We start from the raw sequence: 25,399 nt of genomic DNA on the forward strand, positions 1-25,399 counted from the left end.
TAAGGATGCTGAACATTTTTTCAGGTGCTCAGGTGAGAATTCTTTGTTTAGCTCTGAGCCCCATTTTTTAATGGGGTTATTTGATTTTCTGGAGTCCACTTTCTTGAGTGCTTTATATATATTTGATATTAGTCCCCTATCTGATTTGGGATAGGTAAAGATCCTTTCCCAATCTGATGGTGGCCTTTTTGTCTTATTGACAGTGCCTTTTGCCTTACAGAAGCTTTGCAATTTTATGAGGTCCCATTTGTCAATTCTCGATCTTACAGCATAACCCATGGCTGTTCTATTCAGGAATTTTTCCCCTGTGACCATATCTTGGAGGATTTTCCCCACTTTCTCCTCTATAAATTTCACTGTCTCTGGTTTTATGTGGAGTTCCTTGATCCACTTAGATTTGACCTTAATACAAGGAGATAGGAATGGATCAGTTTGCATTCTTATATGTGTTAATCACCAGTTGTGCCAGCACCATTTGTTGAAAATGCTGTTTGGGAAGTTTTCTTCTATAATTTTGTTGAAGATGATTGCTGGCCCCTTTAAGTTGAATATCTTCATTCTCATCTACTCCTGTTATTCGTATTTTTGGTCTTCTCATTGTGTCCTGGATTTCCTGGATGTTTTGAGTTGGGATCTTTTTGCATTTTGCATTTTCTTTGATTGTTGTGCAGATGTTCTCTATGGAATCTTCTGCACCTGAGATTCTCTCTTCCATCTCTTGTATTCTGTTGCTGATGCTGGCATCTATGGTTCCAGATTTCTTTCCTAGGGTTTCTATCTCCAGCATTGCCTCACTTTGGGTTTTCTTTATTGTGTCTACTTCCATTTTTAGGTCTAGTATGGTTTTGTTCATTTCCATCACCTGTTTTGATGTGTTTTCCTGTTTTTCTTTAAGGACTTGTAACTCTTTAGCAGTGTTATCCTGTATTTCTTTAAGTGAGTTATTAAAGTTCTTCTTGATGTCCTCTACCATCATCATGAGATATGCTTTTAAATCCGGGTCTAGGTTTTCAGGTGTGTTGGGGTATCCAGCACTGGCTGAGGTGGGAGTGCTGGGTTCTGATGATGGTGAGTGGTCTTGGTTTCTGTTAGTAAGATTCGTACGTTTGCCTTTTGCCATTTGGTAATCTCTGGAGTTAGTTATTATAGTTGTCTCTGGTTAGAGCTTGTTCCTCCCATGATTCTCTTAGCCTCTATCAGCAGACCTGGGAGAGTAGCTCTCTCCTGAGTTTCAGTGGTCTGAGCACTCTCTGCAGGCAAGCTCTCCTCTTGCAGGGAAGGTGCCCAGATATCTGGCATTTGGACCTGAGTCCTGGCAGAAGATGAAGGCCTGAAACAGGGCCTGTCCTAGAAGCTGTTAGCTTCTGTAGTCCACACTCTTACCTGTGCAGACTAGTCTCAGAGGGATCTGGGAGCCAAAATGACTTCCCCAGGTGCTCTGGCAAAGCCCTCCCGGGTGGGGAGGACACCTGTCCTCTGGCAGGGAAGGTGCCCGGATGTCTGGAGCCCGAAATGGGGTCTGCCTCAGAAGCTGTCCTCTAGGTACCTTGGGGGTGTCCTCTGACCTTTGCCCAAGTGACCCGGTGCTGGCGCCGACCAGAAGGGACTTGTGACCCTCGTCAGACCGGGTTTTCTGCTTTCCTAATGCTGGTCCCTCGAGATTGGAATGGAACAGAAGTTGTGTTCCACTCACCAGTGGTCCTAAGATTGAGTGGAGAGTCCTCTAGGGACTTTGTGGGGGGGTGTCCGCCGACTCTGCGCCCAAGGTGACCCGGTGCTGGCACCGACTGGAAGCTGTATTGCAGTTTCTGTCTCTTGCCTTTTCAAACACATCGACTTCTTTGATTATTAACATTCTAACTACATCCCTGTTAGTTTTTTGTTGTTTTGTTTTGTTTTTAAATGATCATGCCCAGCCACAGAATTTCCTAGCAATTTTGCTCATGGATAAAGGCTGTCCTCCTGCAGGGATATGTTCAAAGCTCCTCCTGGTTCCCCTGTTAGGATGAGGACATACTTCCATTTAGACATCTAAGCAAATATTACTCTCCTGCACATAGTCTTCTTTTGTCTAATTAAATTTCGTCTGAACTCTCCAGTTCAACTTTCTGGTTCTTTCTTACTCCATCATACTTATTTGAATTCTTATCTATTTTCTTCTTCACAATGTAATCTCCACGAAGCTAGGAGCTATTTTGTTGACCATATTCTTTTTCTTCATGGGGCACTACAATATTTTGCATATAGTTAGCTCTAAAACATACTTCCTAACTAAGTGATTGTTAATGGTGTTTTGTTTTGTTTTGTTTTGAGGCTGATGATTTTATTTCACCTGTATACCATTTCTAACAGCTGTGATAATGAGGATGCCTCACTTACATGTCCACATGCCCGGCAGTGATGCCGCCTTCTGGTCAGTGCATTGAAGGACTCTTTGCACTTCATGCACATGGTCACTTCATTATCACGTATCCATCTTGGGGCTCGTTTTCCCAGCTCAGCAGTCTAAATAGGAAAGACAGGATAACTTTAATAGAACAAAAATTATTCCTTCTTGTTGTTGTTACTTTATTTTATTTATTTTTTTGAGACAGGGTTTCTCTGTGTAGTCCTGGCTGTACTGGAACTCACTCTGTAGACCAGGCTGGCCTTAACTCACAGAGATCTGCCTGCCTCTGCCTCCCAAGAACTGGGATTAAAGGCGTGAGCCACCACTGCCAAGCCTATCATTCCTTTCAGTAGTACATTATCAATGTTGTTCAAACCATGTTCTGATCTCAAGATCTAGGAAGGGAAGTAAAAAATTTCAAAGAACTTCTAGACACTTAAGATAATGACATTATTTCTTAACAACTTATTTTGGGATTGCAAGGGAAAAGGTTTGTTAATGAAATGACTAGATAGCACTTTTGAAAACACAAGAGATGAAAGATCTTTAAGTTAACTTCAAAAGTAACTTACAGAGACTTCTAGGGGAATGTCATTTTCCTTTGCGATTGCATTTCTGAAAGTCTCATGCCTTTGATGAAAAGCATCAATAGTTTCTTGAAGGGCCTAAATGTAAATTAAATACAAAAATACATTATAGTATCATACACATATTAATAGATGTTTATCACATAAATAACGATAATAAGAATCATCTTTAAAGTTAAATGAACTTGTTCTTATACTATATATTAAAATATAAATATGTATATATTCCTCTTTAAAAATTATTTTATGAGTATTTTGCCTGGCATATGTATTTTACAACAAATATATGTCTGGTGTCCATAGAGGTGAGAAGACATTGCATCTTTGGAACTAGAATTATAGATAGTTTTGAGCTACCATGTAAATCCTGGAAATTAAACCCAGTTATCTCTCTAGGTCTCAGTGTATACATTTCTTATGCATATAGGTCCAAAAACCAGAAATAAAATAAAAGAGGTACCTTGATCCATTCTTCTTTGTCTTGTTCAGAACTAAAAGAAAACAAAGCTAAAATGAGTGAAGAGAACATTAAGAATTACAACTTGTGAATGAAAGCATGATTTTAATGTTACTCTGGATTCCTAGAGAATACAGGAGTATTTTGGAAATAATTAAAGAGATTCTAGTTCTTCTTAATACAGGATAAGACTGCTGTCTAACTTTGGTACTCATACATTTGATACCTATTTTGGTACCCTTACAATTTGATGGCAAACCATGACTTAACAACCACTGTCTAGTTGTATCTACCAGATGATTCTGTGTGTTTGACATAATAGAAGATCAAAGATAATATTATACTTTTAAAAATATATGACAATTAAAAATCACTAACATCTAACCTCAGGAAAGATTATAATTATTCTTATACTCTTAAAAATTATCTTTGTCCCTGCACACATGTAGTAGATGTGCAGCTTGGTCTTCATGTGGGTCCCAAACAACAGGAGTGGGGGATATCCCAAAAGCTGCTGCCTGTATATGTGATATGTTTTCCTAGCTGGGCTGCCTTGACTGGCTTCCTGTGGGGAAGGAAGCACATAACCTTGCAGAGACTTGAAGTGCCAGGGTAGGGTGATACCCAGGGAGCCCCACCTGCTCAGAGGAGAAGAGCCACACACATCTTTCAATAATAACTCTAAACAGCCATGGTCTCAACTTTCCAACCAAAGGACTAGCTGAATGTGCTAAGAAACAAAGTCCAATTTTCTGTTGTTTATGAGAAACCCATCTAACTTTAAAGATAGGTACCACCTGAAAATAAAAAAAGGTATTTCAAGCAAATGAAATCTGGAATTAAGCAGGTACTGTCAACCTAATATTTCACAAATAGTTATAAACTAAAATTAATCAGAAAAGTCAAAGAAGGGTACTTCATTCTAATCAAGGGAACAATTCATCATTAATTATAATATTAAAATATTAGCATATTATGCCAACTCCTGGTGTACTCAATTCCATAAAGAACCTACTATTTTACAAACCCAATGATAGTAGTCAATCTCAATGCTCCACTTTCTCCAATAAACACATCATCTGGACAGAAAAACCCCAAGATCAAATGGCATCTTACTTCAAATGAACCTAACAGATATCTACAGAATATTCCATTTAAACATCAAAGAATACACATTCTGTTCAGCAGCACATGGAAGCTTCACTAAAATAGACCACATGCTAGAACACAAAACACACCTTAACAAATACAGAAAACATTAAATAACTCCATATATCCCAAATTTGACCACCATGCAATAAAACTTAAAATCAATACCCATAAAAACGCTAAAAAGTACATAAACTAATGCAAATAGAAAAACTTACTACTAAATGATTAATAAATTAAAGAAGAAACCAAGAAATATAAGAAGGAACCAAACTGAAGCCATTTTGAATAAAACTTCCATTTTGAATAGGGGTCAAATAAAATTTAAGTCTCAAGTCCTCCCTGGGTAATTGACACCCTGGTTGGCAAGTTGAGACATGAATGCTAGACAAGTCACCCTGCCACAGTTAAATAACCCAACCAGTGGGAACAGGAATAGTGTACCACAAAGACATGTTCCTAAGGAATTCCCTAAATCATGTGACTGTAACTTGGCACAGATGTTTGTGGTTTTCAAGCTTAAAAAGTCTGTAACATACTGGTTGGGGGAAGGGGGTCAGAGTTCAGCAGCAGCAGCAGCAGCTTAATTACAATCAATTGTTCCCTGAACTAAATGAAAATGAAAACAAAGCTTCTGGGTCTCACATAAATGCATCTGAAACAGGGAAGTCTCTGATTGTTCATTAAAAATTTACAAATAAATGATTTATTGATACAACTCAAAGAATTTGAAAGAACAAAACAAACCCAAACTCAGTTGATAGCAAGAAATAATAAAAATCAAAGCAAAATTAATGAAATAGAAACAGAGAAAATAATACAAAGAATATTAATTCTAAGAACTTGTTCTTGGAGAAGATATAAAAGATCAAAGACCCTATGCACTAAAAAATTTAAAGAGAAGACCCACAATAGAATCAGAAAAGAATATGGAAATATTACAGTAGCCTAATAGACCAAAAAAATTCAGATAAGGGAATACTTTAAAAACCTTAAAACATTAAATTGAAAAATTTGAAGGAAATTAATGAATTTCTTTTTTTTTAATGGTTTTGGAGCTTTATTGTAGAAGACAGGGGGAAAGAGAGAAGGTAGAAAAAGAGAGAGGCTGGCCTTGGCCACGAGGAGAGAGGGGGGAAGGGAGAGAGAGAAGGAGGCCTAGAGAGTAAGACTGAATTTCTTGATTCATTAAATACAAAAGTTAAACCAAAAAGAAGTAAAAATCTAAACAGATCTACAAAAAGAAGAGATTGAAACAGTAATATAATAATAATAATAATAAATTATAATGGTAGTAGTAGTAATAGTATTAACAACCTTCTAATTAAAAACAAAGCCCAGTCCCAGGTGGATTTACAGTAGAATTCTACCAGACTTTCACAGAACTACATTTTAAAATTACATAAAGCAATAAAAATTGAAGGATCACTTTGAAACTTGTTCAATGAAGCAACATCACTCTAAAAAAGCAAAAGAAAACCTCAGCCCAAAACAAAATTAAAAATCCAAAAACAATAACAAAAACCACAAAACAAAGGAAAAACAAGTAAAGATGAAATAAAAACCCAAACTACAGATTGATATTACTAATGAATATAGATACAAGTAGCCTCAATGTAGGCTTATATCAAGATCATCAACTATGCTCAGGTTGGTTTTATTTTAGAAGTGCAGGGATGGTTCCAATATGCACAAGTCAATAAATGTAATATATAACATAAATAGATTCCTAGGCAAAAATCACATGATCATCTCAATAGAGGTAGAAAAGGCATTTGATAAAAACCAGTAAGTCCTCATAGTAAAAGTCCTAGATGGAGTAGGACTGGAGGGAACATCCCTTAATATAATAAAGATTTAATAAAAAAGTACACAACCAACATTATTCTAAAAGAAGGAAAACATGAAGCAATCAAGAAATACATTGTGGAGTGAAACAGGACTGTCCACTATTCCAGTCTTTTCAGTGTAGTTCTTGAAGGACTCACTGGAGCAAAAGACAAGAGAAGAAAATCTAAGAGATACAAATAGGAAAGGAAGTCAATTTTTTCCTGTTTTCAGATGATATGATATTGCACATAAGAGATCCCAAAAAATTCTACCAGAAAACTCCTAGCAACAATCAAAGACCTCAACCAAGTGGCAGGATATAAAATTAAGTTACAAAAACTAGTAGCTTCTCTATATACCAATTACAAACATACTGAAAAGGAGATCACATACGCCATTAGCAGTAGCCTTAAAACAACAACAAATTAAAAAAAAAACCCCTCAAACCAACTCAACCCAAACAAACAAAAACAATTCAATCTACCACACCCATGAATAAGGAGTCAAAAATCTTTACAATGAAAACTTTAAATCTCTCAAAAAAGAGACAGAGGAATACACTAGAAGATGGAAAGACTTCTTATTTTCATGGATTGGTAGAATTAATATTGTGAAATGACCATCACATCAAAAGAATTTACAGATTAAATATAAACCTAACCAAAATATCTACAACCTAACCAAAATATCTATAACATTCTCCACAGAAATGGACACTAAATTCTTACATTCATGAAGAACCACAAAAGATTTGTCATTACCACATTAACTATGGGCAAAATGAACAACATTGGAGGAATTACAGTTCCAGAATTCAAGATATATTACAAAAGTATTTTAATGAAACCATCAAAATACTGAACTAAAAAATATGCAGATCAATATAACAAAATAGAAGATCCAAATGAGTGTTAATAATTACAACTCTCATGCTTGTCAAAGATGCTGAAAATGCAATTGAAGAAAAGGCAGCATTTGCAACAAGTGTTGCTGGGAAAACTAGATATCTACACGCAGAAGATTGAAATTAGAACTGTATCAATCACCTTTCACAAAAACCAACTTCAAATGGATCAAAGAACTAAATGTCAAAACAAACACTAAAAGTGCTAGAAGAAAACATAGATATGTAGATATACTAAGTTGCTCTCAACCTGTGGGTCACGACTCCTTCGGGGATATCAGATATTCTACATATCAGATATTTACATTAAAATTCATAATAGTAGCAAAATTACAGTTATGAAGTAGCAACAAAATAATTTTATGGTTGGGGTCATCACAACATGAGGAAATGTATTAAAGGGTTACACATTAGGAAGGTTGGGAACCACAGAAGTATAGGAAAAGACTGTTGGCATTTGCTCAGGAATTATGGTCAATAGTTGAGCAATGATATCTCATTAAAATAAAATGCTTTTGCACTGCTAAGAAAACGATCAACTGGGTTGGAGAGATGGCTCAGTGCTTAAGAGCACTGACTGCTCTTCCAAAGAGTTTAAATCCCAGAAACCACATGGTGGGTCACAACCATCCACAAGGGGATCTGATGCTCTCTTCTGGAGTGTCTGAAGACAGCGACAATGTACTTTCATGTAATAAACAAACAAACAAACAAACATTCATTAAAAAAAAAGAAAACAATCAACTGTGTGAAGAGGAAGCTCATAAAATAGGACAGAATTTTTGCTAGGAATACATCTGCTTGAAGACTAATATTTAGAATACTCTTAAGAATTTAGAAAGCAGGCAGAGCAGCTGAAACAGGGTCCTACAGGCCTACATCAGTCCCCCAGGAGGTGGGACTGTTCTGCAGCTCTCTGTGCACCTTCCCTGCCAGGGAAGAGCTTGATTCTAGGGAGTGCTCTGACCCTGGGACTCAGGGGAGATCTCCATTTTCTCTCTAGTGGCTCTCTAAGTCGCGTCCACTCAGGAGCTCTCAGGCTGCAGAAGCAGCAGAGCAGCTAGGACAGGGTCATACAGGCCTACATCAGCATGGAGAAGGTGGGACTGTTCCACAGCCCTCTGTGCACTGGTCTTCTTTGGAGAGAGCTGGTCTCCTAGGAGTGCTGACAGAGACTTACAGACTCATAGGTGGAACAAGCTCCAGCCAGAGACAGCAAGAACATCTAACACTAGAGATTGCAAGATGGCGAAAGGCAAACACAAGAATCTTACCAACAGAAACCAAGACTATTTGGCATCATCAGAACCCAGTACTCCCACCACAACAAGTCCTGGATACCCCAAGACACCAGAAAAACAAGATTCAGATTTAAAGTCATATGTCATGATGCTGATAGAGGATTTTAAGAAGGACATAAATTAACTCCCTTAAAGGAGATCAAAGGTAAACAGGTAGAAGTCCTTAAAGAGGAAACACAAAAATCCCTTAAAGAATTACAGGAGAATACAAGTAAACAGGCAGAAGCCCTTAAAGAGGAAACACAAAAATCCTTTAAAGAATTCCAGGAAAACACAGCCAAACAGGTGAAGGAATTGAAAAAAAGCATCCAGGATCTAAAAATGGAAGTAGAAACAATAATGAAATCACAAAGGGAGACAACTCTGGAGATAGAAAGCCTAGGAAAGAAATCAGGAGCCATAGATGCAAGCATTACCAAGAATACAAAAGATGGAAGAGAGAATCTTGGGTGCAGAAGATTCCCTAGAAAACATGTACAAAACAATCAAAGAAAATGCAAAATACAAAAAGATCCTAACTCAAGATCCTAACTCAAAACATCCAGGAAATTCAGGACACAATGAGAAGACCAAACCTAAGGATATTATACCTAAGGATAATAGGTATAGATGAGAATGAAGATTGTCAACTTAAAGGGACAGAAAAATATCTTCAACAAAATTATAGAAGAAAACTTCCCTAACCTAAAGAAAGAGATGGCCAGGAACACACAAGAATCCCACAAAATTCCAAATAGTTTGGACCAGAAAAGAAATTCCTCCCATCATATAATAATCAAAACACCAAATGCACAAAACATAGATTATTAAAAGCAGTAAGGGGAAAAGGTCAAGTAACATAAAGGTAGACCTATTAGATTTACAACAGACTTCTCACCAGAGACTATGGAAGCCAGAAGACAGATGTTATACAGACCATAAAAGAACAAAAATGCCAGCCCAGGCTACTATACCAAGCAAAACTCTCAATTACCATAGAGGGAGAAACCAAACTATTCCATGACAAAACCAAATTCACACAATATCTTTCCACAAATCCAGCCTTTCAAAGGATAATAAAGTGAAAACACCCACACAGGACAGAAATTATGCCCTAGAAAAAGCAAGAAAGTAATCCTTCAAAAAATCTAAAAGAAGAGAGCCGCAAGAACAGAATCCCAACTCTAAAAACAAAAATAAGAGGAAGCAAGAATTACTTTTCCTTAATATCTTTTAATATCAATGGACTCAAGTCCCCAATAAAAAGACATAGACTAACAGATTGGCTACATAAGCAGGACTGAACATTTTGCTGCATACAGGAAACCCACCTCAGTGACAAAGATAGACACTAATTCAGAATAAAAGGCTGGAAAACAATTTTCCAAGCAAATGGTCTGAAGAAACAAGATGGAGTAGACATTCTCATATCGAATAAAATTGACTTCAACCTAAAGTTATCAAAAAAGACAAGGAGGGGAACTTCATACTCATCAAAGGTAAAATCTAACAAGATGAACTCTCAATTCTGAACATCTATGCTTCAAATGCAAGGGCACCCACACTCATAAAGAAACTTTAATAAAGCTCAAAGCACCAATTGCATCCCACACAATAATAGTGGCAGACTTCAACACCCCACTCTCATCAATGGACAGATGATGGAAATAGAAACTGAACAGAGACACAGTGAAACTAACAGAAGTTATGAAACAAATGAATTTAACAGATATCTACATAACATTTTACCCTAAAACAAAATGATATATCTTCATATACTCAACAAAACAGGAAAATCTGGATGAAATGGACAATTTTCTAGATAGATACCAAGTACCAAAGTTAAATCAGGTTAAGATTAATGATTTAAACAGTTTCATATCTCCTAAAGAAATAAAAGCATTCATTAAAAGTCTCCTAACTATCCACCCACCCCACCCCCAAAAAACCTAAGGGCCAAATGGGTTTAGTTCAGTGTTCTATCAGACCTTCCAAGAAAACTTAATACCAAACTAGTCCACAAATTATAATTAGAATATACTCTACCCAATGCATTCTGTGAAACCACAATTACTCTGATACCTAAAACATACAAATATCCAACAAAGAGAGCTTCAGACCATTTTCTCTTTATGAATATTGATGGAAAAATACTCAATAAAATTCCAGCAAACCAAATCCAAGAACACATCAAAACAATCATCCATCATGATCAAGTAGGCTTCATCCCAGGGATAAAGGGATGATTCAACATACAGAAACTCACCAACACAATCCACTATATAAACAAACTCAAAGGAAAAAAACCCACATGATCATCTCATTACATGCTGAGAAAGCATTTGACAAAATCCAATACCCATTCATGATAAAAGTCTTGGAAAGATCAGGAATTCAAGGTCCATACCTAAACATAGTAAAAGCAATATAGAGCAAAGCAGTAGCCAACATCAAACTGAATGGAGAGAAACTTGAATCAACCCTATTAAAATCAGGGACTAGACAATGCTGCCCACTTTCTCCCTACATATTCAATATAGTACTTGACGTCCTAGCCAGAACAATTAGACAACGAAAGGAGATCCATGGGATAAAACGTGGAAAGGAAGAAGTCAAAATACCATGATTAGCAGATGATATGATAGTATAAATAAGGGAACCCAAAAGTTCCACCAGAGAACTACTAAACCTGTTAAATAACTTCAGCAATCTAACTGGATGTAAAATTAAGTCAAGCAAATCAGTGGCCTTTATCTACACAAAGGATAAATAGGCTAAGAAACAAATTAGGGAAACAACATGCTTCACAATAATCACAAATAATAAAATACCTTGGTGTGACTCTAACTAAGCAAGTGAAAGATCTGTATGATAAGAACTTCAAGTCTCTGAAGAAAGAAATTGAAGAAGAACTCAGATGGAAAGATCTCCCATGTTCATGGATTGGCAGGATTAATATAGGAATATGGCTATCTTGCCAAAAGCAATCTATAGATTCAATGCAATCCCCATCAAAATTCCAACTCAATTCTTCACAGAGTCAGAAAGGGCAATTTGGAAATTCATCTGGAATAACAAAAAACCTAGGATAGCAAAAACTATAAAAGACTTCTGGTGGAATCACCATGCCTGACCTCAAGCTGTACTACAGAACAATTGTGATTAAAAATTGCATGGTACCAGTACAGTGCCAGACAAGTAGATCAATGGAATAGAATTGAAGACCCAGAAATGAACCCACACCTATGGTCACTTGATCTTTGACAAGGGAGCTAAAACCATCCAGTGGAAAAAAGACAGCATTTTCAACAAATGGTGCTGGCACAACTGGCGGTTATCATGTAGAAGAATGCGAATTGATCCATTCTTATCTCCTTGTACAAAGCTACAGTCTAAGTGAATCAAGGAACTCCACAGAAAACCAGAGACACTGAAACTTATAGAGGAGAAAGTGGGGTAAAGCCTCGAAGATATGGGCACAGGGGAGAAATTCCTGAACAGAACAGCAATGGCTTGTGGTGTGAGATCAGGAATCGACAAATGGGACCTCATAAAATTGCAAAGATTCTGTAAGGCAAAAGACACTATCAAGACAAAAAAGGTCACCAACAGATTCGGAAAGGATCTTTACCAATCTTAAATCTGATAGGAGTCTAATATCCAATATATACAAAGAAATAAAGAAGCTGGACTCCAGAAAATCAAATAACCCCATTAAAAAATGTGGTACCAGCTGAGCAGTGGTGGTGCATGCCTATTATCCCAGCACCTGGGAGCCAGAGGCAGGCAGATTTCTGAGTTTGAGGTCAGCCTGGTCTACAGAGTGAGTTCTAGGACAGAGAAACCCTGTCTTGAAAAACCAAAAAAAAGGGGGGGGGGGCTGTACAGAGCTAAACAAAGAATTTTCAACTGAGAAATACCGAAGGGCTGAGAAACACCTGAAAAAATGTTCAGCATCCTTAATTGTCAGGGAAATGCAAATCAAAACCACCCTGAGATTCCACCTCACACCAGTCAGAATAGCTAAGATCAAAAATTCAAGTGACAGCAGATGCTGGCGAGGATGTGGAGAAAGAGGAACACTTCTCCATTGCTGGTGGGATTGCAAGCTTGTACAACCACTCTGGAGATCAGTCTGGCGGTTCCTCAGAAAATTGGATATAGTACTACTAGAAGATCCAGCAATACCTCTCCTGGGCATATACCCAGAAGGTGTTCCAACTGGTAACAAGGACACATGCTCCACTATGTTCATAGCAGCCTTATTTATAATAGCCAGAAGCTGGAAAGAACCCAGATGTCCCTCAAGAGAGGAATGGATACAGAAAATGTGGTACATTTACACAATGGAGTACTACTCAGCTATTAAAAAGAATGAATTTGTTAAATTCTTAGGCAAATGGATGCATCTGGAGGGCATCATCCTGAGTGAGGTAACCCAATCACAAAAGAACTCACTTGATATGCACTCACTGATAAGTGGATATTAGCCCAGAAACTTAGAATACCCAAGATAGAATTAGCAAAACAAGAAAATCAAGAAGGAAGACCAACGCTTGGATACTTCATTCCTCCTTAGAATAGGGAACAAAATACCCATGGAAGGAGTTACAGAGACAAAGTTTGCAGCTGAGATGAAAGGATGGACCATCCAGAGACTGCCCCACCTGGTGATCCATCCCATAATCAGCCACCAAATGCAGACACTATTTCATAGGACAGCAAGATTTTGCTGAAAGGACCCTGATATAGCTTTCTCATGTGAGGCTAGGCCAGTGCCTGGCAAATACAAAAGTGGATGCTCATTGTCATCTATTGGATGGAACACAGGGCCCCCATTGGAGGAGCTAGAGAAAGTACCCAAGGAGCTGAAGAGGTCTGCAACTCTATAGGTAGAACAACAATATGAACTAACCAGTACCCCCAGAGCTCGTGTCTCTAGCTGCATATGTAGCAGAAGGTGGCCTAGTCAGCCATTATTGGGAGGAAAGGCCCTTGGTCTTGCAAAGATTATATGCCCCAGTACAGGGGAGTGCCAGGGCCAGGAAGCAGGAGTGGGTGGGTTGGGGAGCAGGGTGGGGGGAGGGTATAGGGGATCTTTGGGATACCATTTGAAATGTAAGTGAAGAAAATGCCTAATAAAAATATTGTTTAAAAATTTTAAAAAGTTACAAGATGAAAATAAAAATAATGGGTATAGAGCTAAGCAAAGAATTCTCAACTGAGGGATATCAAATGGCTGAGTAGCACCTAAAAATGTTCAACATCCTTGCCATCAGAAAAATGCAAATCAAAACCACCCTGAGATTCCACCTCACAACAGTCAGAATGGCTAAGAACAAAAATTCAGGTGATAGCAGATGCTGGTAAGGATGTGGAGAAAGGGGAACACTCCTCCATTGTTGGTGGGATTGCAAGCTTGTTCAACCACTCTGGAAATCAGTTTGGCTGTTCCTCAGAACTCAAATGTCCTTCAACAGAGGAATGGATTCAGAAAATGTGATACATTTACACAATGGAGCTATTAAAAACAATGAATATATGAAATTCTTAGGCGAATGGATGGATCTGGAGAAAGCATCCTGGGTGAGGTAACCCAGATACAAAAGAATACACATGATATGCACTCACTGATAAGTGGATATTAGTTCAGAAGCTTTGAATACCAAAGATATAATTCACAAAACACATGAAATTCAAGAAGGAAGACCAAAGTGTGGATACTTCGATCCTTCTTAGAAGGAGGAACAAAATACACATGAAAGGAGTTACAGATATAAATGTGGAGCAAAGACTGAAGTAATGACCATCTATAGACTGCCCCACCTGGGGATCCATCCCATATACAGTCATCAAATCTAGACGCTATTATGGATGTCGACAAGAGCTTGCTGACAAGATCCTAATATAGTTGTCTCCTGAGAGGCTCTGCCAGTGCCTGACAAATACAGAAGTAGATACTCACAGCCATCCATTGGATGGAGCACAGGGTCTCTAATGAATGAGTTAGAGAAAGTACTCAAGGAACTCAAGACGTTGGAGCCCCATAGGAGGAACAACAATATGAACTAACCAGTACCCCCACAGCTTCCTAGGATTATACCAGCAACCAAAGAAAACACATAGTGGAACTCATGGCTCTAACTGCATATGCCTATTTGATCATCAATGGGAGGAGAGACCTTTGGTCCTGTGAAGGTTCTATGCCCCAGTATAGGGGATTTAATTGAGGACATCAAATAGTGGTTTTGTTTGTTTGCACCTTATGTAAGCTAGGGCCAAGTCCTCCTCCCAGCAGGTGCAAGTATGGATGTTACTAGCAGGATGACATTGAGGTGACATGGGCAGAATAGTGAGCTTCTTATTCCAGAGAATGAAATAAGAACCAAGAATTGTCTCACTTCACTTCCACTTGCAAAGGAAATACTGATTTCTCCAACGGACTCTCACTGGGGATATAAGCCACACCCAAGGGTAGGCCTCATGCCCAGCAGAAGATGGCCACTACAAAGTGAATTCAATGATTCTCTTATAGACTGTCATCGTCATCTAATACCACTTGTTTTTTTTTTTTCTTTTTAGTCATATTGGTCTTTTGGTTATATATAGTTTCCAATTTTGTGGGGTTTTTTTGTTTTTATTTCTGGCTTTCTTTGTGCTTTTTTTTTTCCTTTTAGTTTTAAAAATCTAGAAAGTGTGTATGTGACACATAGAGAGAGCATGGAGTTAGTAGGTGGGAAGGCAGGAAGGATCAGAAAGTAGGTACAGAAAAGGAAACCATGATGAGAATATATTTAATTTAAAAAGTTACTTAAAAACTCTTTGTCTGGAAGTTATTCAAGTTGGTCTTTACTATAGGATTGCTAAATTTTGGAGGAGACATAGGAGTTGTTTGTTGGTTGAACTTTTATTTTATATACTTTTAAAGATTTATTTATTCATTATTTTATGCATACATATATGTGCCTGAGTATGTAAGTGATGTCTTATGTGTGGGCAGGGCCTGCAGAACCCAGTTGTGAGATGTGATGCTGGGAACGACACTAGTTCTTTGGTGAAACAGCAAGTGCTCTTAACTCTTGGGTCACCTCTCCTACCCCATTTTATTGTTTTAAATTCAGGTTTTCTTTTTGTGTGTGAACTTTGTGTGTAAGGTTGACCCAGCATTTTCCCTTGGTGGTGTGCTGCTGCTTCTCCTGTGGTATCTCCTGCTATCTCTTGTGTTCACAGACTTGTCTTTGTATCAGTTTGTTATCAGGGCTGAAAATTTCAGCATGGAATAATAATCATTAAAAATTGCTCTAAGAGGAGGCGGCTCAGGAAAGAGTCTTTTCCTACAGGTCTCAAGATTAAATTGCACCAGCTTCATTCCCTAAGTACCTTGCCACTCTTCAGACACTTGACTGATGCCTACTGTATGCCTCTGTCATAGGCAATACAGGGATCAGTTGAAAGACATGATAATCTCTCAATGACCCCAATTTCCACTTAGTCAGATTTTCAGAGGTTTGGGGGTATTCACTTGTGAGCACCACCACCACCACCACCACCACCAGATCATTTATGACCTATTCGGATGTTTTCAGGAAGCTTTGGCAAGATTGGCTCTCTCACCTGGCCTGCAGCTCTAGGGTTCTTTCTTTCCCAGACACCTGGAAAGTGTGTGGATATTCTTCATTGTGAGTCTCCACAATTTTCATTCCATCAATGCCAACTCTGGTTCGAACTGTGAATTTTGAACCAACCAAGCTGAATCTGGGCACACAATATAGCAACATGTTGTTGAACTGCAGAGAAACAGAATATGAATTAATGAAAAGGAAAATTAAAGAAAACAAAGCTTGACTGATATAACTGGACAGAAATACCACTGTGTTTGTTTATTTATTTATTTATTTATTTATTCATTCATTTCTTGTTCAGAGCATATGGCCTTCCTTTTTTTCTCCATTGATGTGCTATGTAGCCAGGATAGATCTTAAACTTACAGTCCTATGATAGATTTCCAAGTGCTAGGATATAGGCCTATATCACCACCTGTTTTATTAGAATTCAATCAAATACTCATTGAACAAATTCATAACAAGTGAACTAAAGAGTGACTGAATTGTAAGATAAACAATAGCACATATTCAGAGGTCTATCACACAATAAAAGAGGACACATTTTGCATTTCTTTATAGGGTAGAACTTAAAACAGGGAATAAATGTAAGAATCATAAATAAATGTAGGAATCATACAAAACATATCGTGTATCTGAATAGCCTCCTTCTCCACATAATATACTTTGTACTTTCTCCTTCTTCCAAAATGATATAATATATATCACTTAATAATTTCCATGAGTTTTATTTTCATAGTAAACCCTCTTTTGCTAGCAATGGATATACTCTATCAGGAAAAAATGCAGCATCAACAGACATTATTGCCACTTTCAGTTGTACATCAAAACCACATGGTAATACCCTTTTGCTGAATACATTATACATTTTGAGTGCAGAGTATGGAGAAATTGAAAACTGAGCTGGAAGCTTCTTCTTCATAGTTAGCTTTCACAGTACTGGAAGTTTCTATGTAGACTGAGTACAGAGTTATCATTGGTCTCATTCTCGTGAGGATCTTGTGAGCTACAATATCAACTGTCCAATAAGATGTGCCCACTGATGCAGTAGGAGAACGACTGATGGGAAACCAAATACATTCTGATTGGATTTGGATTCTACAAGTGGGAAAATTGTCGAAGAAATGACATGGTATTTACTACTGATATATTGCTAAATGGACATGTCAAGCTCTTTATGACTATATATATAAACAAAGGCTACTTTCTGCTCTGATTTGAGAAGTTTCTCTTTGTAGTAAATGCAGAGATGCATGCCTGCTAAAGTTGCTGAAAATAAATGATTGTGTAGAGGTTAACTCTAAATTGACACTTGCATCCATCACCTACTCATGGCTGCTATCTGCATAAGACATGCAAAAAAGATGACATCTGCTTAAAAAAAAAAACCCTTGTCATCTATGGGAAAAGGAGTAATTTTCCTCAGTTGTATAGTATTCTATACTCTGGTATATAGCTCCACAGGCAGACTCATCTAAACAACTATAATTAAAGTCATCAGGTCAGCCAAAAAAAAAAACAGAAAGAAAGAAAGGAGAAAGAGAGAGAGAGAGGAGAGAGGAGAGAGGAGAGGGGAGAGAGGGGAGAGAGGGGAGAGAGGAGAGAGGAGAGGGGAGAGAGGGGAGAGAGGAGAGAGAGAGAGAGGGAGGAGAGGAGAGAAGGGAGAGAGAGGAGAGAAGTTAGAGAGAGGGGAGAGAGAGGAGAGAAGGGAGAGAGAGGGGAAAAGGGAGAGAGAGGAGAGAGAGGGGAGAGAGACACACACACAGAGACAAAGAGAGAGAGAGGGGGGAGAGAGAGAGAGAGAGAGAGAGAGAGAGAGAGAGAGAGAGAGAGAGAGAGAAGGGAGAGAGAGGAAAGAAGGGAGAGAGAGGGAGAGAGGGGAGAGAGAGGGGGGAGAGAGGGAAGAGAGAAGGGAGAGAGAGAGAGAGAGAGAGAAGGGAGAGAGAGAGAAGGGAGAGAGAGGAGAGAGGGAGAGAGAGGGAGAGAGAGAAAGGGTAATAGGGACTGAATATAATTGAAATACACCATCTATGTGAATGAAATAGTATTAAGAAGCTTTAAAAAAACCCCAAGAACCACTGTATTTGTTCCTCAGTTATCTTTCTGCATTCTATATTAGTGACTTTTTGGAAGTTAGAAGAAAAGACAGCACATTCTCCAGTGTTAGTCACAGTCCCTGAGGATACTGTTCTTCAAACTCCAGCCAGCAGTGTGGATGAGAGTGTAGTGTGTGTTAGCAACTCCTCCTCTACACAAAGGAGGAGAGCTAATGTTAATAATCACTAGGAAGTATAAGCTGCAATGCTGATGGGATCCAAAGTGTTAGGAAGTACAGGGACTTGTTTCAATATCTAGTCAGTATAATGTTTAAAGACATAATATAACATACTGTACATTGTACACATACCTTATTACATACTCAACATGGAATCTGGAGTTGCTTACTCTATCTAGTAAACTGAGACTGAAAACTTGAAATTTCTGTATTTGTCACTGTATAGGATTCCAAAGGTGGACCTTGAACTTAGAATGAACTATTAGGTTTCCAGGAAAGGCCAGACTTGCTAACTTTTTTTTTCTTTCCTTTTCTCCATACTGGTGGAATTGGGAGAGCCTTTGATATGAAAATAACCTGCTAGAGAAAACATTCAGGGCCCTTGTTTGGTTTCTGGGCAGAATCATGGTATCCTTCATAGCCTCCTCTACTGACAAAGAGATCAAGAACACACCAACGTTCACAATAACCTCAAACCAATACACACACGCGCACACACACACACACACACACACACACACACACACACCCTTTAATCTCTGAAGAGATTGAGAAAAATACTAGGAAATAGAAAGGCCTCCTATGTATGGATTGGTAGAATTGTGGAAATGAGCACTCTCCCAAAATGCATTCACAGATTGCTTACATCATTCTTTATGGAAATAGAAAATAAATTCTAAAGTTCATATGGAACTACAAAGGATCTCATATAACTGAAACAATCCTGAACCAAAAGGAGGGACTGGAGGGAAATTCCAGATTTCAAAATATATTACAGAGTTACAGTAATAAAAGCAATTCAGTACTGGCATACAGACTAAGAAAACAACATAGAAGACTCAAAACTGAGTATTCATATCATTTCACAAAGATGTCAGAAACTCAGTGAAAAAAGGCAAAACTTCAACAAAGGATGATAGGAAAAGTAGATGTCTATATAGAAAAATGAAAACAGACCCAGACCTCTCACCCTGCACAAAAATCAACTTCAAATGGATCAAAGACCTCAATGTGAAACCAGAGTCAGTGAAACTGAGAAGAAAACAAAGACTGTACCCTACATCATAGAATTATAGGAAAGGACTATTTGCATAGGACTTCAGTAGTTCAGGATTTCAAGCCAATAGTAGACAAATGGAACCTTCTCAAGCTAATAAGCTTCTATGTGGCAAAGGAAACAGGAGTGAAAAGGTAGCCCATAGCATGGAAGAGATTCCTTGCTAGATGTATGTATATTGGACAAAGGGTTGATATACACAGCATTCAAAGAACTCAAAAAATGAAGAGTCATGAAAATAAATGACCCATTAAGATAAATGCACATGTTTTTTTACTTATTTGTGGATCCTAGATTAGACTCTTCAGATGTGACTTGGATGTCTTAGCCAGAGTACTATTATTGTGACAAATCACCCTGACTGCCAAGCAAGTTGGGGAGGAGAGGGATTATTTGGCTTATACTTTCAGATTATACTGGGGAAGTCAGGATAGGAACTCAAGCAGGGTGAGTCATGAGCTGATGCAGAGTCCATGGAGGAGTGCTGCTTACTGAGTTGTTTCTTATGGCTTGCTCAACTTGCTTTCTTATAGAACCCAGGACCACCAGCCTAGGGATGGGTCCACCCATTATGGGCTAGGCCCTCCTTCATTATCATTAATTGAGAAAATGCCTTACAGCTGGATCTCATGGAGGTATTTTCTCAACTGAGGCTCCTTCTTCACCGATAACTCAAACTTGTGTCAAGTTAGCATAAAATCAGCCAGTACACTAGGGAATCCACAGAAACAAGGAAAGTACAAAGGGACCATGGTGGGAGGAAGGCACTGACTCAGAGTTTCTGTCCAGTATAAAGCAGGTTTTTCTATCCCACATATTTGATGCTTTGGCATCTTCATGTCTTATTAACACTAAAGGGATCACTCCAGTCCACAGTGTTAAATGAAAACATGCCTTCCCATTTAGCCAACTAACCAGAGGCAATATTCAGATACTCTTTATTTATCTGAACCACCATCTCTTACCCTCATCACCCCAAGGCTAGGTACTGGACAGTGACCCCTATGCTCCACATCCCACTGAAACTGCTCAAACCAGGAATTCTAAGCCTTTCATTTGGTCCTTGTTTCCATTGTAAACCACAGAGGCTCTCGCTCGCTCTCTTTTCACTGATTTTATGGGCTTCTCTGTTTCTCCTCTCTATGGTAGGTATGCTTCCTCCTCTTGGGATCAGTACTTTCAATGACAATCATGCTCTAAACAATAAAGAAGCCTACATTTTGCAATGGACTTCTGAATAGAACTTGGAACCCTGGCATGATTATTGTATGCTTCTGTTTCCCATCTTGCTATATATAAAACTATAACCCAGGCAAAATAAAGCACTTCTGCCTAGAAAAAAAATGAAAAAATTTAGAGTGAATTTGGATAATATCTATAATTATTATTGAGTAACTGGTTGGGAAAAATATCTCCTATACTGCAGTAGTGGTACTTTTATCTTGGAGGCAGCTAACAGCTGCCTAACTCAACTCAAGGCCTACTCAGCAAGAGAGAACTTGTAACTCTGAACCTAGCCAACTACCTGAATCCGAAGAGGCCATAGACCCTACAAGACTCTACTACTATAATTTTTATAAATAATATAATTTTAAATGAATACTAAATAATTAGCTTTATACTCCCAGATAAGTGTAGCTCTTGCCCCTTATCAAAGAAATTTCTTTCTTGAAACAGATAAGAGTCCATCACACAGATCCACAATTGCTCACAATGTAGAGAATCAGGGCCTGTGGGTGCTCAACCCAAATGGATACATTTACAACATCACCTCTACACCCATGGCTCAAGGGACACAGTGCTAGAGATGCAAAACAGACTGTAAAAGGCAGAGAACCAGAATGCCTACTAGTAGACTTTGTCTTTACAGGGAAGCTACACCCTTGATTGACATCTCAAATAATATGGTTACTTAAATAGAATTTGCATAATAACCACATCAGTTGACATGTCCATGTGGATAAAGACATTTTACAAGAAAATTTTCATCCCTTGATGAAGAGCTACAGACAATCAATGGCTACTGAAAGAGAAAACTAGTTTCCTTCAGGAACAAGCTCCCTGATGGTTTATCCTAGCACGTGTGGGTGATCAATCCTGAACACATGTGGATACAAGCAACACTAAATAGATGCAGTAGAAGGGAAGGAAGTCATGAGTTTAACCTTTGTTGATATAACAATTTCATTGCTTAGAGTATACCATACTTTGCTTCTGTATGGATATCTGATTTTTAATTTTTTGAGTTAATGATCTTAGAATGAAATAGTTGGGTAGTGGGGTAACAAACTGTTCTTTAAAAAGAAAAAAGAAAAACAAAAAATGTGCTGTAGGGATGGTTCTGATGCTAAGGTCCTGTGACTAATTGGTTCTTGATCTGTCAGTAAAGAAGCCATGGGCCAACTGTAGGGAGAAAGGGAGATAGGCAGGGCTTCTGGATCCCTGGAGGCAAGCAGAGAGATGCAAGGAGAGGAGAAAGGGGAGTTCACGATGCTTCTGATGGAGGAAAGTTGACCAGCCATGTAAGGTCTTGAAATGGAGTGGCCACATAGGCCACTCCTACAGGTGGGTGGTCAAGGAAGTGTGGCAGGGACTAGATGTAACTGAGCAACGAAAGTTTAGGGAAGTGGAGGTGCAGAGTAAGCTTATTGATTATTGACACGAGCCTTGAGAATTTAACAATGCTCAGAAGTTGTGCCAAGAAGACAAGTTGAAAATGAACAATGTGTGTGTCTGTGTATTTTATCAGTAGATTCAAGGGAAGCTGGGTGGGGGCTGGTAGCACAGCCCATTCCAGGAGCTCAGGTAAGGTAGCAAAAGCTACATGCTACAATATGCATCTGCTGAGAAGGCTCAGCAGGTAAAGACGCTGGACTCCAAGCCTGACAGCCTGAGCTCAATCTCCACAAAACACACGGTAGGAGGAAAGAAATTACTCCTGTAAGATTTTCTCTGATTCCTACAAATTACACTATCTGGAAACACACATACATGCAAACACATGCACCCCATCCCCCACTCACCCTCACCCACTCACCTAACACACACTCACCCCCCACATACACTGACCACATCCCACACAGCACACCCCTCCACTCACTCACACATTCACTCACACAGCCACATATGGTCACCACCCCAACACTTAACCTCCCACTCACTCATAAACACACTTAAACACATACACACTCATATATATACTCATATACATACTAACACACAGACTCTTACAAATCAATAAATGTAATAAAAAATTTAAAACACTGTAAGATATGAAATATTTCTCAGATGATAATTCCTAGCACTTTTTTTTTTTCAAAGAAAAAGAGAAATCTTCTAGAATTTCTCAGGCCATGAAGACAACTCATTATAAATGGTAAAATGAATGCTAGGAATCAAGGAAGCAAGTCACTAGACAGGCTCTTTACAAAGTTATCTTAATAGTCATAATGGGTAACATTTGCTGAGTTACTAGTCAGTATTAATTTATTACATGCTAGCCACTGCTTTAGTCTGTTTCATCTGTTTTAGGTATAGAATCAGAATTTATTTTAATAACAAAAAATAAAGGTAATGTGGATAGACACTGATAAAAGGATTTTGTCCATGTGTGTCCCTGTTTGAGGTAAGTCCTAGATGAACTGCCATTTTCAGAAAGCTAAGTATGGGGCAGGGGTGGACTGTGCTGAGGACTGTGGGGCACACACATCCTTCTATAGATACTGTAGGCTGGTGACTGTCACAGGAAACTGTAGCAAAATAAAATAGAAATACTCATTAGACTCTAAGGACACAAGGAAAGGTAAAACCAAAATCAAGCAAAGGAGGATTTCAGAAAGTGAATTGTGCACATGTCATGGAAGGCTTCAGCATGAACTATTGCAGTTGATTAGCTCACTGAGTGAAGGCATACTCTTTACAGTTCTGAAGATATTCTTTCACAGAAAATTTTGACAGTGTTGACCAAGCAGGTTGGATGTAGTTATTCTGGAGGTAAGCAAGTACGTCACATCTCCATGATATGTGCAGGAATTCTTGTGGATGGCTGGCATGCAGTCTGCCAACACCATAGTACTCACTAAGAAGAGGTAGCGCTCTTGTGCTGATGTGTTCCGAGCTGCTAGTTTGAGGATTTGTCCTTCTTTTATTAGTTCATTTGAGGGATTTACAATATCCTCTTCTTCTCCCAACATCTCATAAATTTCTAAAAGTTTCTTCAGGTTCTCCTGGGAAGTTAGAACAAAATACAGCAAGATCAAATATAAGAAGGTAATTCAAATTTAGCTAAAATCTGAATAATTTAATAGATATTGAGAATGCTGTTACATTTTGGTATAAAGTATATCAATAAAGTGAGTCCTAAATAAATATTCTTTTCTGCTCATCTGCATCTGTTCATTTTGGTTTAAATCTACAACAGTGAGAGGCTATACTATCAACTATTGTCTAGTCAGAAGGTTCCTAGATCTTGAAAAGCCACTTACCATTTTTCTTATTGCACTATTAGAATGGCTTGCTGCTGTAGATATAATTTCAAGTGACTCTAAATAGAAAAAGAAAAGTAAATAAATGTTTGTCCTTCCTGTGCTACGAGAGTAAAATAAATATAGAGACAGAAAACAATGGAGGTCACAGCAGTTCCCACTACAGTCTGTAACATAGTTTCCTAAGTCATTTGTTCATGGCTTATGTAAGCCTGCAGGATATTTACCTCCAGAATATATATATATATATTAGGCTTAGACTTAGAAATGGACTTGCATTTTATAATGTATATTAGCCAAGTTCAAGGAACCTTGCCAGGGGTAAGTTAATATTAACAGCAGTTCTGCAGCCTCAGTCAATTTGTTGTGGGTCAAAAATAGCACAAAGGGATTTCCAGAAAAATAATTCATAAGTTTAAAATAAGTTTTATTAGAGTATAGAGTTAAAATTATTCCATTAATATCATTAATCTCGAAATTTACAAATTCAGCCTTATCATAGGTATATGTAGGGAAAATATTACTATATTTATATAATTTATATTTATATAAAGTTTGGTATTAATAACAATTAAAGGAGTTCCCAGATCATTTTGGAAAGTATCTCCTGAGGAGCTATTGTCTATCAGTTGGAGAGTTCTTTCATTTTTGCCTTATGATGGAAGCGATATGACTTGGCTTGTTCCACATAGAAATGAATCCTAGATCATATGGCTCAAACTTCCAATGCTTCATTTTGCCTACTAAACAAGCACAGCTTTCTTTTCATGATAGCCTGAGTCAGATGGAGAGAGTTTGGGAGTTATTTTGCTGGAACAGGTCCTGGGATGGAAAGGAAAGGGAGGAGTGGAGTGTGGCGCTCCAGTGGCTGATGGCGAAGGGCAGTAGGAGTCCTGTGTTGGCCACCCCTTGGGAGCATCTCCCAGGCCTAAGTCATTACAAGACAGCCCCATTCCTTCAGGCCCATGTTTTCTGTGTTTTTGCATTGCTGAGCAGAACATACTTTTAGTGCTTTATCTTATACTTTCTAGGATTTCTTTAGCAAAGGCAAGCCATGAATCTTTAGATACAGAATACTGAGTACTGAAGTAGTGCTGTACCCAGGATTTGAATCATGTGCTTGGCTTTCCTGATGGCTGCAGCTTGGCAGCTCCATGCAAGGACTAGTTTATCTTTTTCTGTAAGAATTGTCCCTTCCTGAAGGGCTGGTCTGCACCTCAGGGAGGATGGCTGAGGATGACCCCATCCACAGTCCATGAAAATAAGCCTGGTTTGGCCCAGTGTATTTTCTGCATTTGGAGCTGGAAAGCTAGGGAGGCAGATGACAACCCACAGAGGAAAAGAAAACACATTCATTGGGATGTA

General features: G+C 38.4%; 1 protein-coding gene across 7 annotated transcripts in view; it reads right to left on the minus strand.

The window, feature by feature from the left end:
* Fgd4 (FYVE, RhoGEF and PH domain containing 4) overlaps positions 1-25,399 on the minus strand; it is a 185,635-nt gene that overhangs the window by 15,333 nt on the left and 144,903 nt on the right. For all 7 annotated transcript variants that reach the window (XM_085832142.1, XM_085832143.1, XM_021185217.3 and 4 more), the window contains exons 9-14: positions 24,035-24,093; positions 23,630-23,776; positions 16,211-16,383; positions 3,437-3,467; positions 2,962-3,054; positions 2,380-2,505 (exon numbers count right to left, since the gene is read on the minus strand). In XM_085832142.1, the coding sequence (XP_085688268.1) occupies positions 2,380-2,505; positions 2,962-3,054; positions 3,437-3,467; positions 16,211-16,383; positions 23,630-23,776; positions 24,035-24,093 (629 nt within the window). The remainder of the gene's footprint in view (positions 1-2,379; positions 2,506-2,961; positions 3,055-3,436; positions 3,468-16,210; positions 16,384-23,629; positions 23,777-24,034; positions 24,094-25,399) is intronic.

This window comes from Mus caroli, unplaced genomic scaffold (genome assembly GCF_978045245.1).
Source record: "Mus caroli unplaced genomic scaffold, Mus_caroli_1 scaffold_17, whole genome shotgun sequence".
Classification (NCBI taxonomy): Eukaryota; Metazoa; Chordata; class Mammalia; order Rodentia; family Muridae; genus Mus; species Mus caroli.